The 13,746-nt window shown below is 34.6% G+C and overlaps 1 protein-coding gene across 4 annotated transcripts in view; it reads left to right on the top strand.

The window, feature by feature from the left end:
• Positions 1–13,746, top strand: part of LOC145686713 (protein vein-like) — a 469,807-nt gene that overhangs the window by 360,493 nt on the left and 95,568 nt on the right. For all 4 annotated transcript variants that reach the window (XM_081760293.1, XM_081760295.1, XM_081760294.1 and 1 more), the window contains exon 4: positions 12,503–12,599. In XM_081760293.1, the coding sequence (XP_081616419.1) occupies positions 12,503–12,599 (97 nt within the window). The remainder of the gene's footprint in view (positions 1–12,502; positions 12,600–13,746) is intronic.

Consider the following 13,746-nt stretch of genomic DNA (forward strand, 5'->3'; position numbering starts at 1 on the left):
TTTCCTAATTCAACGTATATTTGCACATATATTTTCTCAATATAACTATACTTGTTTGACAGGGAAATTTGAATGTAGCACGAAAATTTTATCTTACACTTCATCTGTACTCTTTTTCTCTTACAAAAAACAGTCTAATTCTGTCATTTCCTATGAAAATATAGGTGAAGATATTTTACAATTACTTATCGTCTTTTCAGTTGCTGAATAATACCCGTTCAATACTACATAAGACGTAGTAGCTTGTAGTGTTGGATCTCCCCCAAAGCTAGGTCCACTCCCAACAAAAATTTCTCTGTTTGTGCCTGCCCTCAAGCATGTAATTGCGTTAAGCCCAATGCGATCCATCAGTTCATTTTCTACGTTTCAATTTTTCACACTATTATTGTTAGAAAAAATTTTTTAGGAGTAAATGATGATTCTGAGCCATATTTCATTAACTATAGTACGCACGATTCTGAGCAATACTTCATTAACTATACTACGCACAATTTTGATCCAAATTTCGTTTATTACGCACTGTCGTCTTGCTATTACCAGAATCAAAAGTTTCATGAAGATCTACTAAAGTTTCAGTTTCACCTTAATAGATCGTGGTAATCGTAGAACGTCAATTTATGTTCCCCCCAACCCCCCAAAAAAGACTTTTTCTAGATTTTCTAGAAAATTCCACATGAGAAATTACACTCATACATAATAGTTTTGAAAACTCTATTAAATCTATTAATTAATACACGTCTCGTCTTTGTACATTTTTTTCTTTCCCAGGAAATTTAACCATAAAATATCATTTCGAGGTCTGCCATTTTGATGCACTTTTCGTGTATTAACGTTGATCACTTCTAAGCTTCAAGGAGAGAAAAAGTGTACTCTGGGTGTATTGCACCCATATACACAATACAATAGAACGAGAAAATATGACTAGGGAACGAAGGCTGCAAGAGCAGTAGAAAAAGAAAGAAAGAAAGAAAGAAAGAAAGAAAGAAAAAAGCGAACGAAATATGTGGTTGACGATGTAGAGCTTCCAGAGGGTAAGCAAGCGAACGAGCAAACTGCTTCAATCATTTTCGTCTACACCGCACGCAGACAACAACACGATCACTGCTTTACTTGCTTTTCCTTTTCTCTTCCTTTTTATTCATGTCTTTCTTTCTTTTCGTTTTCTCCTTTTTGCAAGTCATGTAAACTTACATCGCCAGTGTTGCCATGTGGACTGTAATATTGCACGTTGAGAGAGCATGTATATAATCACTCTTTTGCAAACAAAGGATGCACTGCATCAAAATCACAAAGTTAAACCGATAAAATTGCTGTCCAAAAGGCGTGCACAGAGATTTTTTGGGGGGGAGGGTCCACGTCTATGTATTGAAAGGATATTATTCTGCACCCGAAAAAATATTAAGTAATTGTAAAATTCTTCCACCTATATTTTCAGAAAGTTAATAGAACTAAATTGCTTTTGTAAGAGAAAGAGTACAGATGAAGCGTAAGATGAAATTTTCATGGTCCATCAATCATCTCCATGGTCCATAAAACAAGTATAGTTTTATTGGGAAAGTTTTCAAATGTATGTTGAGTTAGGAACTTTTGGATAGGTACGGGCCCAGTGGAATTCCTACGGGGTGCGCCCTTGCTCACAATCCCGTCAACTTAGGAAGATTAAATTTGGTATATATTCTATTCATTAAAAATAAATAGAAACATGTTTCCATCGTTTCCGAAAATCCGCTTTTAAGGGGGAGGGGGCTAATGTTTTTTTGTCTACATTTAAATTCACATTATCACTGGAAAGCGGGTAAGCCATTTGAAATGTATTGTTAAACACAGCACTTGGCTCAAGATGTTTTTTTTTTTTTTTTTAATCATTATAATGCACATCCAAAGAGGAAGAGGAAGTTCAACTTTTATACCAAAAATAGAGTATGTGACGAATCCTTCAAGTTAGGGAGAGAAAACTGGATATACATAAATTCCTCATTAAAATATTTTTCTTTTGAAACGTTTTCAAAAATTTCGCTTCTAAAGGGGAAAATTTCTATAATACAGTATACTTCCGATTATCCGAGGTCATCAGAACCAAGGCTATCTCGGATAACGAAAACCTCGATAATACGGTCGTGAAATACATATTGAGGTTATTTTATAAGTAGACCTTTCTATACAAGTAAATTATTTTAAAAATCTTTATTATCAGTACATCGAGTGTTAAGTCTACAGGAAAATTATTTTCAAGAAGAATAATTCTAAAGAAAAACTGTTCTAAGAATCATACATTAGAATAAAATTGTTCATGATTAACACTTAACTGTAGAAACACTAAATTTAAATTTAATTACAGGTACTAAAAAGTCGAAAGGGACTTGAGAATGGGCGAAAGAGTCCGAGCGGGAACGGAAAGGTCCGGTGCTACAGGGTGTTCGTTTCTAGTTGTAGGGCGGATAGTTGGTAAAAGACCCAAGCAACATCAAGATTTGCTTGTCTTCCATGAAGTGGAACTAAATCTAATTTTGATTTGTTTTTTGACCGAGTACAGTTTTGTATTAAAATATAACATTAATACTGTATGTTTATATCCAGTTATATATTATGAAATTCAATGAATCACAGTATAAAATTCAGGAAATTATATATTAGTTTATGTTCTTAAAAAACAAGGTTCTTAACTACTACGTTCAAGTTAAAATAAAAATAAAAATAAATATTTATAAGTAATAACACCTTGGATAACCCGGAGGCTCGGATAACCGAGAGTGTTATGCATATTCAAAACTGTGCGTCGCATTTTTAAAACAAAGCGTTCTAACCGTTTGAAATTAATTTTTAAAGATAGTACTTACACTTCCAGATGAATTTCTGTAAATTGACTGTGAAAAATTATCATGGGAGGAATACGTATCCCAAGGAAATCAAATATATCTTGAAATATTTTTATAAATCTTATTTTTCCTGTGCGAGGACGGGTGCTTTATTTAAAATATATATAAACTAGTTTTAAAAGAATTTAAATTATTTTCTTATTATTTTCTACAGTAGCATAAGAAGGCTTTGATTTTCAATTATAAAATTTACTAAAAGGTGGCTGGGAAGACTTATACAAAGAGCATCTCAGTAATTTCTCTTCTGAAGTAGAATTTATGAATTTATGATTATGTGCATAAACCTTGCGCGATTAATACACTATCCTGACGTGAGTAAATAAACAAAGAAACAAAGAAAAGCTTGTTTCCATTGCTACATACCAGTGTACGAAAAGAACAATTTTTGATGCTGGAAATAGTGTTTGATGGAGCTCCTTTTGGGAACATGTGAAGCTTAATCTTACAGAGCATGCTACCCAGTAAGTCATGGGTGATATATTCTGACTAGTGGTACACTTTGTTGTAGAGTGCCTCAAGTAACTTTCTTCTATTTGAGAGTCTGTGCGATCGTTTTGTGCAATTCTAATTGCAAGATATACCAAACGTTTTCTACAGAGCTCATGTCCAGAGCACGCCAGAGTTTGAACCCCATTTTGCCTCTTCCAAAGGATGGTCACTTTACCCTATGACACAGTGCCCCGTCATCTACAAAATATTCGCAACATTCCGCCTGTTTTTTGAAAAAGGATAGTAAATCATTCTTGCAATACTTTGATATATATCGCAGCATTAATGTGCACATAAAAAAAGAAAGAAAAAGAAAACCGATTTGTGTGATTACTTTTCAAAATTACATACCACATCATAATATTTACGCTGGCGTATTTCACTATTTGATGGTATAATTGTAGTGAATCATGGTATGACAATTGCTTCACACCTACTGTTAACCGCTACTCAAGAATTGGCAAAATCGTCTTTCATGGCTCCAAAAGTGTTGTGGCTTAATGTACATGGTGGTGATCGTATAATGAACAATGGTAATGCACACGGTGGTGATCATATAATATATGTGGCTGTGGATAGTTTGTGCAAATCTGATTACCTCGGCTGCGATGTTTATGACATTTGGATGGATCAAATTTTTGCACTTCGGATGACCGCTCATTTCAAGTGTGCTGTTGGTCCCGATCGATCTGATATTGGGTCTACAATCATCTTTTCTTCTCGTTTTCGCTGCACTATAATCTGTTAACAGTCACTAATGATACATGTAACACGACACGAATGGGCTATCGACTCCTACTACTATCCAAATGCTTAATTATGAGGCCTTGGGTAAACTCAGTTAGTTTCACACAAAAACGTTCGCGCGTCATGGTGCCACTTCCACTGTACGATTGTACCATCTCCTGCGTCATACTCATCTGCTGTCGTCCGCATTCGTTCGGTGTCTGAACGACATCATGTTACCCTGCGAGTGTCATGCGTCAGAGTAATGTAGTACTCCAAAAGCACGCTATTCCTACCTCGTATTGCCAGATTTTAATACTATTTAAATTTATATCTTTTCAGCCTAGTATGCACATTAAATTTACATCCAGTTTTGAATTTATTACAGATAGCAGATTTCTGACTTCAATGACATCCAGAGCTGTGGTACACAAGATGACATTTAATGACATAAGAATTTGCGTTTATATATATATATATATATATATATATATATATATATATATATATATATATATATATATATATATATATATATACTATTTCAAAAGACACATTCCTATACGTAAAAGTGTTTTATGTCTTTTAAGTTCTTTGTATAGATCAGATTCTGTTTATTAATGAAAGTTGATATTGCTTCAGAGTAATTACAAAGCTATTAAGGGTTCAAAGTAGAATAGTACGGTGAATTTTAATCAATGCAAAAGCTGACTTTTTTAAAAAAAATATCCTGGATAAAATAACATTTCAATAAATAAAATTTCATGACACTAAAAAAAATTCTTTTTCAAAGGAAAATTAGACAAATCCAACCTCAATTTGGAAGTTTATGAATTAGATGAGGGCCATTTAGATTGAATTGTACTTGCCAGTTTTTTTTTTTTTTTTTTTTTTTATCAGCTTCTTCTTTTTCACCTCAATCATAGGTTGGTGGGCAACATAAAAATTTTAAAACTTTTCTCTCCTTTGGCAGAGCTGTTTTATTCTTTGATAAGGGCTTTTCTTTGTAACTGCATCTAGATATTATATCCTTGGTCTTTCTCTTCCTGGTTTTTCTTCTGCATTTCCCTCTATCAACACGGTGATCCAGTCGGAGTGCCGAATAAGATGGCCAAGCATGCTGTTTCTTCTTTTTCCTATTATCTTCACTCACTCAAGTTACACCTGTAATGCTCCGCAAAGTAATCGCACAGAACCTGGCGGCGTATTATCCTTTGTCATAAGAATGACGGTTGACAGACTGATCCTTTGGACACTTAAGGCGGATTTTCATGCAAGCGTTCGTTGCGTTCTTTACTTGCGATGTGCCTGTATAGCCAATTGAAAAAGTTGTTTAAGTACAATTCTATGTGTAACAATACTTTCTGTTCTCTACACATAGAAATCGCAAACAATGGACGCAAAGAAAGCTTGCATGAAAATCCGGCCTTAATGTTTCCTATCTCAATATAACTTCTCGAAAACATTGTTGTTCGTGTGATTAAGTTCTTTCCGTGTAGTTATTTATGTACGTTTAGTGGTTTATGTTTATTTATTTATTTATTTATTTCGGAAAAACAACAGGCAAATGCCTAATTACAGTTTTCCCTTATTGTATGGTAATACACTTTAAAATACACATATAATAACATAATAATATGACCTCAATTCTATCGTAATACACTCTAAAATACATATACGTATAATAAAATAATAATATGAAAGCAAAACATACGTTAAAATACAGATAGCACGATATACAGGATACAGCAAATTTATGTAGAATGAAAATTTTGTTCATAACTAAAAATATCTATATCTGGGTGTCCTTGTGACATCTTATTATACAATATACACATTTTTCTGACAGGCGATACATCTAATGCATTAGTCCTTTGCGCTGAGAGATGGAATATTTCATTATGGGGTCTCTTTGCTCTATGTGGGACGTGAATTTTGATTTCTGATAACAAATATTCTGAACCTATTGCGCCATGAATTATTTTATGTAAGAGGGATAATATGAAATGACTTCTTCTGCTTTCAAGATATTGTAATGAATATTTGTTTCGAAGACCTTCGTAGTTCTCAAATTTTGGATATATACCTGTTTCTTTATATGTCAAAAAGCGCACAATTTTATTTTGAATGTTTTCGATTTTATTTATATATTTCTTACTATAACCCCATATTATCGCTGCATATTCCACCTTAGACCGTACATAGACAGTGTATAATGTTTTGAGAACATTAGTAATAGAAAGATCAGCTCCTAATCTCATCACAAAGCCAAGGTTCCTTTAGGTCACCAACTACTCTGTTGACATGAATATCGAATGATAGGTTTGACTGCAGAGTGACTCCAAGATCAGTAACATAATCCACTCTCTCAATTGGCGTTTGATTAATAGTATACACATTGCGTACATAGTTTATTTTCCTGGTATATGATACTACTATGCATTTTCTAATATTTAGTAGCAACTTGTTTGATTCACACCATTGGGAAATAGCATTAATGTCATTTTGCAAAGAAATTGCGTCTAATTCCGTGGAGATACTGCGATAGATTTTTTAGATTGTCAGCAAACAATAGTTTGTGGGAAGATGTTATTACAGGTGGTAAATCGTTAACAAATAGTATAAATAACAGAGGTCCTAAGTTCGATCCCTGAGGCACACCAGAGTCTACGACATATTCCTTGTTAAAATATTCTTGTATCGAACGCGATGGTTCCGTTGGCAAAGATAGGACGCTATAAGTTGTTGAAGATTTTGTGAAAAATTGAATGTCACAAGTTTGCTGAGATGTATATCATGATTAGTTACGTCGAACGCCTTGGAGAAATCTGTATCAATTACATCTAGTTGTTCCTTTTCATCAATTTGATTAGCTATAAAATGTGAGAGTTCTGAGAGATTGGTTATAGTTGATCTCTTTGGCATGAAACCATGCTGAAAGGGAGATATTATTGACTGTACATGTGAATAAATTTTTTCGTATATAATAATTTCAAATACCTTAGATGGGCAGACAGTAGGGTAACCGGTCGATAATTTTTTATTTGGTCTGTAGGAAAGCCTGTTTTGGGAATAGGACAGACGTCACCAATCTTCCATTTCGTAGTAAATGTAGAAGAAGCTATTGACTTGTTAAAAATAACTTGTAGGGAATGTTTCAGTATTTCTGAGCAGCCTTTAATGATATATGGTGGTATTTGGTCCGGTCCACAAGATGACCGTGGTTTAAGTTTTTTAATAGCATTCTCCACATCTTCGATTTCTATAAAGTTAATGTTTAATTTATCCAGTATTTCCGAATTATTGTGTTGTTCCATAGGAATAAGATTGTAGCTCGATTTATTGTGTGTCACTTGAAAATTTGCCATAAACGCGTTTGCAATATCAGAGTTTGACCATCATAATGAAAGATATTACTTCCCGAATTACTCTTTTTATTCTTAATATACGCCCAGAAAGTCTTAGGATTATTTATAATATTGGCTTCACAGTTGTTTAAATATATATTGTATGCATTAGAAATTTCTTTTTTAGAAAGAGCTCTCAATTCTTTAAATTTATTGTAGTGATAAAGTGCGTCCCGAGAACCCGGCTTCCATTTCTTATGGTGACATGATTTGCTCTTAATTAATCTAATTATGCCACTTGAAAACCAAGTAGGATAATTGAATTTAGCTCTTTTACTCGGGATGCAGCGGTTAAAAATAGAATAAAGTATATTATAGAAAAAATCCACAGAGCCGTCTACAGTCAAACTATCTGGTATAGGTTTCCAATTTGTTAGTGATATTTCGCGGTACAGTTTATCAAAGCTTTAAAAAATTATAGGATCTTACTTAGCTTTTGTTTGTACACTTAGCATTTCTAGAGTTAATATATTTATATTCAGCTAGGAGGGCTGGGTGATGAGCATCCTCCGGTAAAAGGGGAGGGTGTTCGTGTATGACCTCTACGCTGGTAAGATTCGAGAGTATTAGGTCAAGCGTTTTGCCATACGAGTTTTTAATATTATTGTAAAACTATAAAAATTCATTAAGTGAAATAACTCTTGCAGGTTCCAGTAGTTGTTAAAAAATTGAAATCAGTTCCCGTGACCTGTGAGAGATTATAGTCGCCTGTCAGAAGAATGTTATTCTCTGGTTGTAGTACACTAAATATGTATTCAAAATATTCCCTATATGTTGATTGATTTGATCCAGTTGCAATATATACAAGACCTATATATATACAATTAACCGTATCTACAAAAACTTTTACTGTAATCAATCAACACCAGGAAGGTTTGGGGGAGGAATTTTCTGCACACGATATTTTTTATTTACAGCTAATACAACACCACCACCCATTTTTTTTTAACTAGAAGTAACAATATTTCTGTCAGCTCTTACCACGACATACCGCGAATGACTGTTAGAAAGCCAAGATTCAGTTAATGCAATTGTCTGATAGTAGTTAATACTTTTCGATCAGTGTTCTTAATTTGGTTCGAGTTCCCCTTACGTTTTGAATATACATATTAAAATAGCCATCTTTCCCCTTAACTATATTGTAACCTTCACCTCTCACTTTGAATGTCTTTGTACTTACGGAAGTGTCCTTGGTGTACCCCCCTCATGCTGATATCTTTCTGCCTGCCTTGGAATGTCCAGATAGAGGGTTGGGGGAGGGAGCGGATGCTTGGTTTTCTTACTTATTTTCAGGGGTAACGGGACTTTGTGGCCATCCTGTATAGAAGAAGAAAAGAACACTATGGTGAGAAATACGGAACGGTAGAACCAGAGAGAACTCTCTATATTAAGCGAAAATAAATAACAGCAGTTAGTAATTTTATCACAGTAGCGAGTCGGCAACTCTGTGTCTGAGGACGGTTGCAGATTCAATCAATCACGTGTGGCATAATGGAGAGTGATTTTCCGTAGATGAAAATTCATCTCTCCGCCATTTTTATTTTTATTTTCTGTTTGCGTCTTCTATTTCTTGCTGTTTGTTTCCTCTAGTTCGAGACCCGCTCCTCTCAAAAGCCATGACGCACAATACCCACCCACCGATTCTGGAAAAGGTCAATGTTCTCCTTTCGAGACTGCAATATGTACACAGCCCGTTCTCTGTTCCAACATAAAATATGGTAATGGGTTAAGAACAAATAAAATGGAGATGTAAAATTCTCTAAAACGTAGATTATGAATCTTGCAACTAGATTTCACATACTGCACTCTACTTAAATTATATTACAGAAACACAAAATATTATTTCTAAATTTTATTTTACTTTTATATGATGAAATAAGACATTCCATCTACGTTTCAGTTCTTTTTTATTCTTTTCTCAAAATAATGAGGAAATATTCATTAAAAAGTTCAGATTCAGCCAATAAAAGGCAATTATACATTGTAAAGTAACAATGAAAACATTTAAGAAAATCGGCCAGAAACTATGGTAACATCCAACGATGCGTTTGTTTTAATAGTAATAAAAAAATACTTATTCTCAATTTCTCGCTGTGGGATTTAAATTTGGAATTCAAATTCCCTCCAACACAAAAGTTATAAGAAGGTTGTTCGCTTTATATCTCACAATTTTTGACGGATACTCACCATAAGAGGTACCGCGACGTCATCACCATGTTCTATTGGACCCCCACCATTGTGGACTATCACACGGATCGCAGTTTCCATTGCAGCAAACTTCGGCGCAGAACAGGCATGGGAATTCTGTCCCACTTTTCCCTACAAGCTTTCCATAGACCATCCAGGGTGAGCTGGCGGTGATGTTGAAGAGTCATTTCAACAGTCCAAATGCGCAAAAATCGATTGGAATGGTATCTAGGCTTTTCACAGCAATGTCTTCAAACAGAATGACACAAATTCCTAATTTCTCTACCATTTCCTGATAAAAACGTAGTGATGTTCTGGAGGTATGACTCGAAGCCTTCTCCATATGGATCACAACCTGGTTCGTGTCCATTCCATACAATCGTGGGAGGTCTCTCCAATAGATAGTTGTCAGAATGGATTCTTGGAAGTATCTTGCATTCACCTTAATGTTTTTGTCCTTCTTGTGTATCATCAACTTACACTCATATCCGAATCATAAAGCCACGAGAGAAGCTTTCCTTGCACGGATGAACAAAGTTACTGCGCCCTTTGCCATCAATGTCACGGTATGTGATCGCCTGAATATGATCACCAGCAGTGCGATGAACAATGGATGCATCCATTGACACAACTTTCTTCCATTTGGAACCCGACAGTTACTTTCTATACAGTTTCCTGTAGTTTGTCTTTCGTTCGGCAATGTGACGCAGGTGGTATACACGTGCCTTCCGCGCACACAAATTTATTGCCGCAAACCAAAAATTTATCTCTGGAAACAAAATTTCTTCATCTTGGATCAAACAATTTCACTTGGCTTTGTTGCTTGCAACTTCCCTAAGTTTATACTTTATACAAGGGATTTCAAAATGATTTGAATTATAGTAACATGCTACATAAGAGATACTACATTACTATAGGTAATGTTGCGTAATACATTAGAATAAATCTCGTAGTTATTGGAACGTGCCCAAATTATTTCATAATAATACCGCTAGGTGTCAAACTGGCTAGTTGTAAAATGGCTTCCAGTGGTGAGTAGAAGGTGTTTTGCATCTTACAAATTCACACGGTCGTGAACTAACATCATGTGCGGGAATTTTCTGAGGTTCTTCCGTTTCCTTCCGATTTCTTCATTCCATCATTGTATCACTATCTATCTTAGCCTCGGAGCATAATCGTGGGACATTAAACTAAAAACATGACGTGGATAATCCGATTCTGAGTGTGCAATACGAATTTAACACACGATTTAACAAAGAACCACCAGCAAAGAACTTATTGATATGAGAAAAAAATCAGGAGTATAGATACTACCATATTGATGAATTGTACAAGTGGTAAACAATGATCTACATCATCTAATCTTGCCACCAAAATCACCTGACCTAACACTCTTTGATTTTACTATAGCAATATCTGAAGAACAGAGTCTAGAAACAACCACTGTCCTAAGATGTGCGTGAACTTCAAGATTGCATCAACGAAAACATGTTGAAATGCATCTGACAGGAGTTAGATTTTATTGTATTTATATTTGCAGAGTGGCGAGGAGTACTCAGATTGAGCATCTGGGAGCACATTTCACGGTAATCGTTGGTAAATAAAAAAACACTTGTATAAAATAGTTTCTAATTTTGACAATTTATAAGTAAAATATAAATTTAAATCATTTTGAAATGCTCTATATTATCTTTTCACTTTTTTGGGCTATCTACGGGCCTCTTTCCCCCAGATTTCACTACTAGAATTCTGAACATCCCAAGCATATTAGCAATTGGATCGACGTGTCCTGCCCACTTAAGACATCTTGACTTTATTATATTTATGGTACTAAGTGACTTTTGTTTGTTATTCCCTGTTATCACCAGTTTTCTTTCACAAAGCTTTCTTTTGTAGTTTGTTAAAATTCTAACAATTTGTTTCCCTCTTTTATCACCAAAAGGTTTTCTTACAACTTTGTTTTATAGTTAATCAAAATTTCTACAATTGCTATCTTTTGTTGTTGCCAAATATTTTTCTCAAAGCTTTGTTTTGTACTTTGTCGAAATTCTATCTATTTGTTCTCTTTATCGGCATGTATTTTTCTCAAAGCTTTGTTTTATAGTTTGTCAAAATTCTAACAATATGTTCTTCTCTTTTATCGCCACATTTTTTCCTAGCACTTTGTTTTGTATTTGTAAAACTAACAACTTATTCCCCTCTTCTATTACTACATATTTCTCTCAGAAAACTTTATTTTGTAGCTTGTCAAAATTCTAACAATTTTGTCCTATTTTATCGTCACTTTTTTCAAAACTTTGTTTTGCATTTTGTCAAAATTTTAACAAATTGCTCTCCTGTTTGATCACCATATATGTTTCTCAAAACTTTGTTTTGTAGTTTGTCAAGGTTCCTACGATCTATTTGTCTATTTCATCGTCTATTTTTCTGAAAAGTTTATTTTATGGTTTGTCAAAATCTTAACAATTTGTTCGCCTATTTTTTACTCAAAACTTTGTTCTGTAATTTGACAAAATTTTAACTATTTGTTGTTTACTTTGAAACACTGATGTGAATACAGCGTGTAGAATACATCTCTACCTTTTAGGCAACAAGTGAACCAAGTCAAATGTCATGTACTCCAGTAACCAGTAAATTCCTCTGCGTATAACCTAGATAGATACAATTATTTTTAGAAAAAGAAAATTAAAAAATCGCAATGCAGAAATCATAATTTCAACTCATTTCTAATAAAATGCTTACAGAATTTGCTCTAGCTCATACACAGAAGCATAGAAACATATAACTTTAGATCTTTCTTTATTAATTTCATTTCAGGTACGTCATGGAGTCCAGTTTCAATCTGCGAGAAGGCATATTGTTTGAATGGTGGTACCTGTTTCTTTTATGAATCCATTCAGGAGCGCGTATGCCAGTAAGTTTTCATTCATGTATCCTTTATTTTGTAATATTCTGTGTATATAATATATATGTATATATATCAATACGATTGCAAGGATGGTTGCAATGAATTTAAGATTGTGTTCAAAACTTGGCTTCGTGTGATCATACACCTGTTTCTGTTGACAATTAGCAATTAAACTTTACAGTGGATATGATTCGTGATATAGTTCAAATTCGGTTCACGGAGTTTAATCAATGTTGCATCACACATTTATGGTATTAAAAATGTATAAAACAGAATTGTTTCTTTTTCCTCGAACATATTTCTTATAGAGAAGTGACTTCAAGATAAGTTACAGATATTTATCAAAATAATGGAAATACCTAAAGAAAATACAATTTACCTTATCAATACGGCGATGGACTACCGTTAGCCTGGAAAACAGCTTTGGTTTATCTTGAAATGGAGCCATCTGTCATGAATGGTTTTCAAAGGAATATTGTACCATTCATCATACAATGCAGCATTCAGTATCGTCAGCGAGGACGGATAAAGATGTCTGCTTCGGCGTCTGGACTCCAAATCTGACCACAGATGTTGAATAATATTGTGATCTTGGATTTAGATAGGGGTGGAGGCAGAGAGATGTTGTAATTCATCACGATGTTTATGAAAGTAAGCCTAACTACTCCAACACTGCAAATCGGCGGATTGTCATCTTAGAAAAGGGTCATTGACCAAAAACAACACATCGACCATACGATGCACGTGTCGCCCATAATGTCAACATAGTCACTGGCAGTAACGCATTCTGTGAGCGTCACCACAGGACCCATGGAGTACCAGAATGTTGCGGCCTGCAGCATCACAGAACCACCATCATACTTCACGGTACGGTTTAGACAGTACGGAGCATAAGCTTATTTGGATTTCACACAACAAGCCCTGTTGTTGGAAATAAAGTGAAGAAGACTTATCGAACCATGTTACGTGCTTTCAATCAATATGATCTCCGGAAGTCCATTAGGCATATTATCTGTTCCATTTTCTTTAAGATAAAGTGTTACCCTTGTGATCACCGGTTTGTAAATTGAAACCCGACTACGGATGTTTAGGCTATGCAACTTGCGTCGGACTGTGATTAGGCTGTTCCAGTTCTGCAGTCACTTTTGGCCGC

This window comes from Thermobia domestica, chromosome 5 (assembly GCF_964235325.1).
Source record: "Thermobia domestica chromosome 5, izTheDome1.hap1.1, whole genome shotgun sequence".
Classification (NCBI taxonomy): domain Eukaryota; kingdom Metazoa; phylum Arthropoda; class Insecta; order Zygentoma; family Lepismatidae; genus Thermobia; species Thermobia domestica.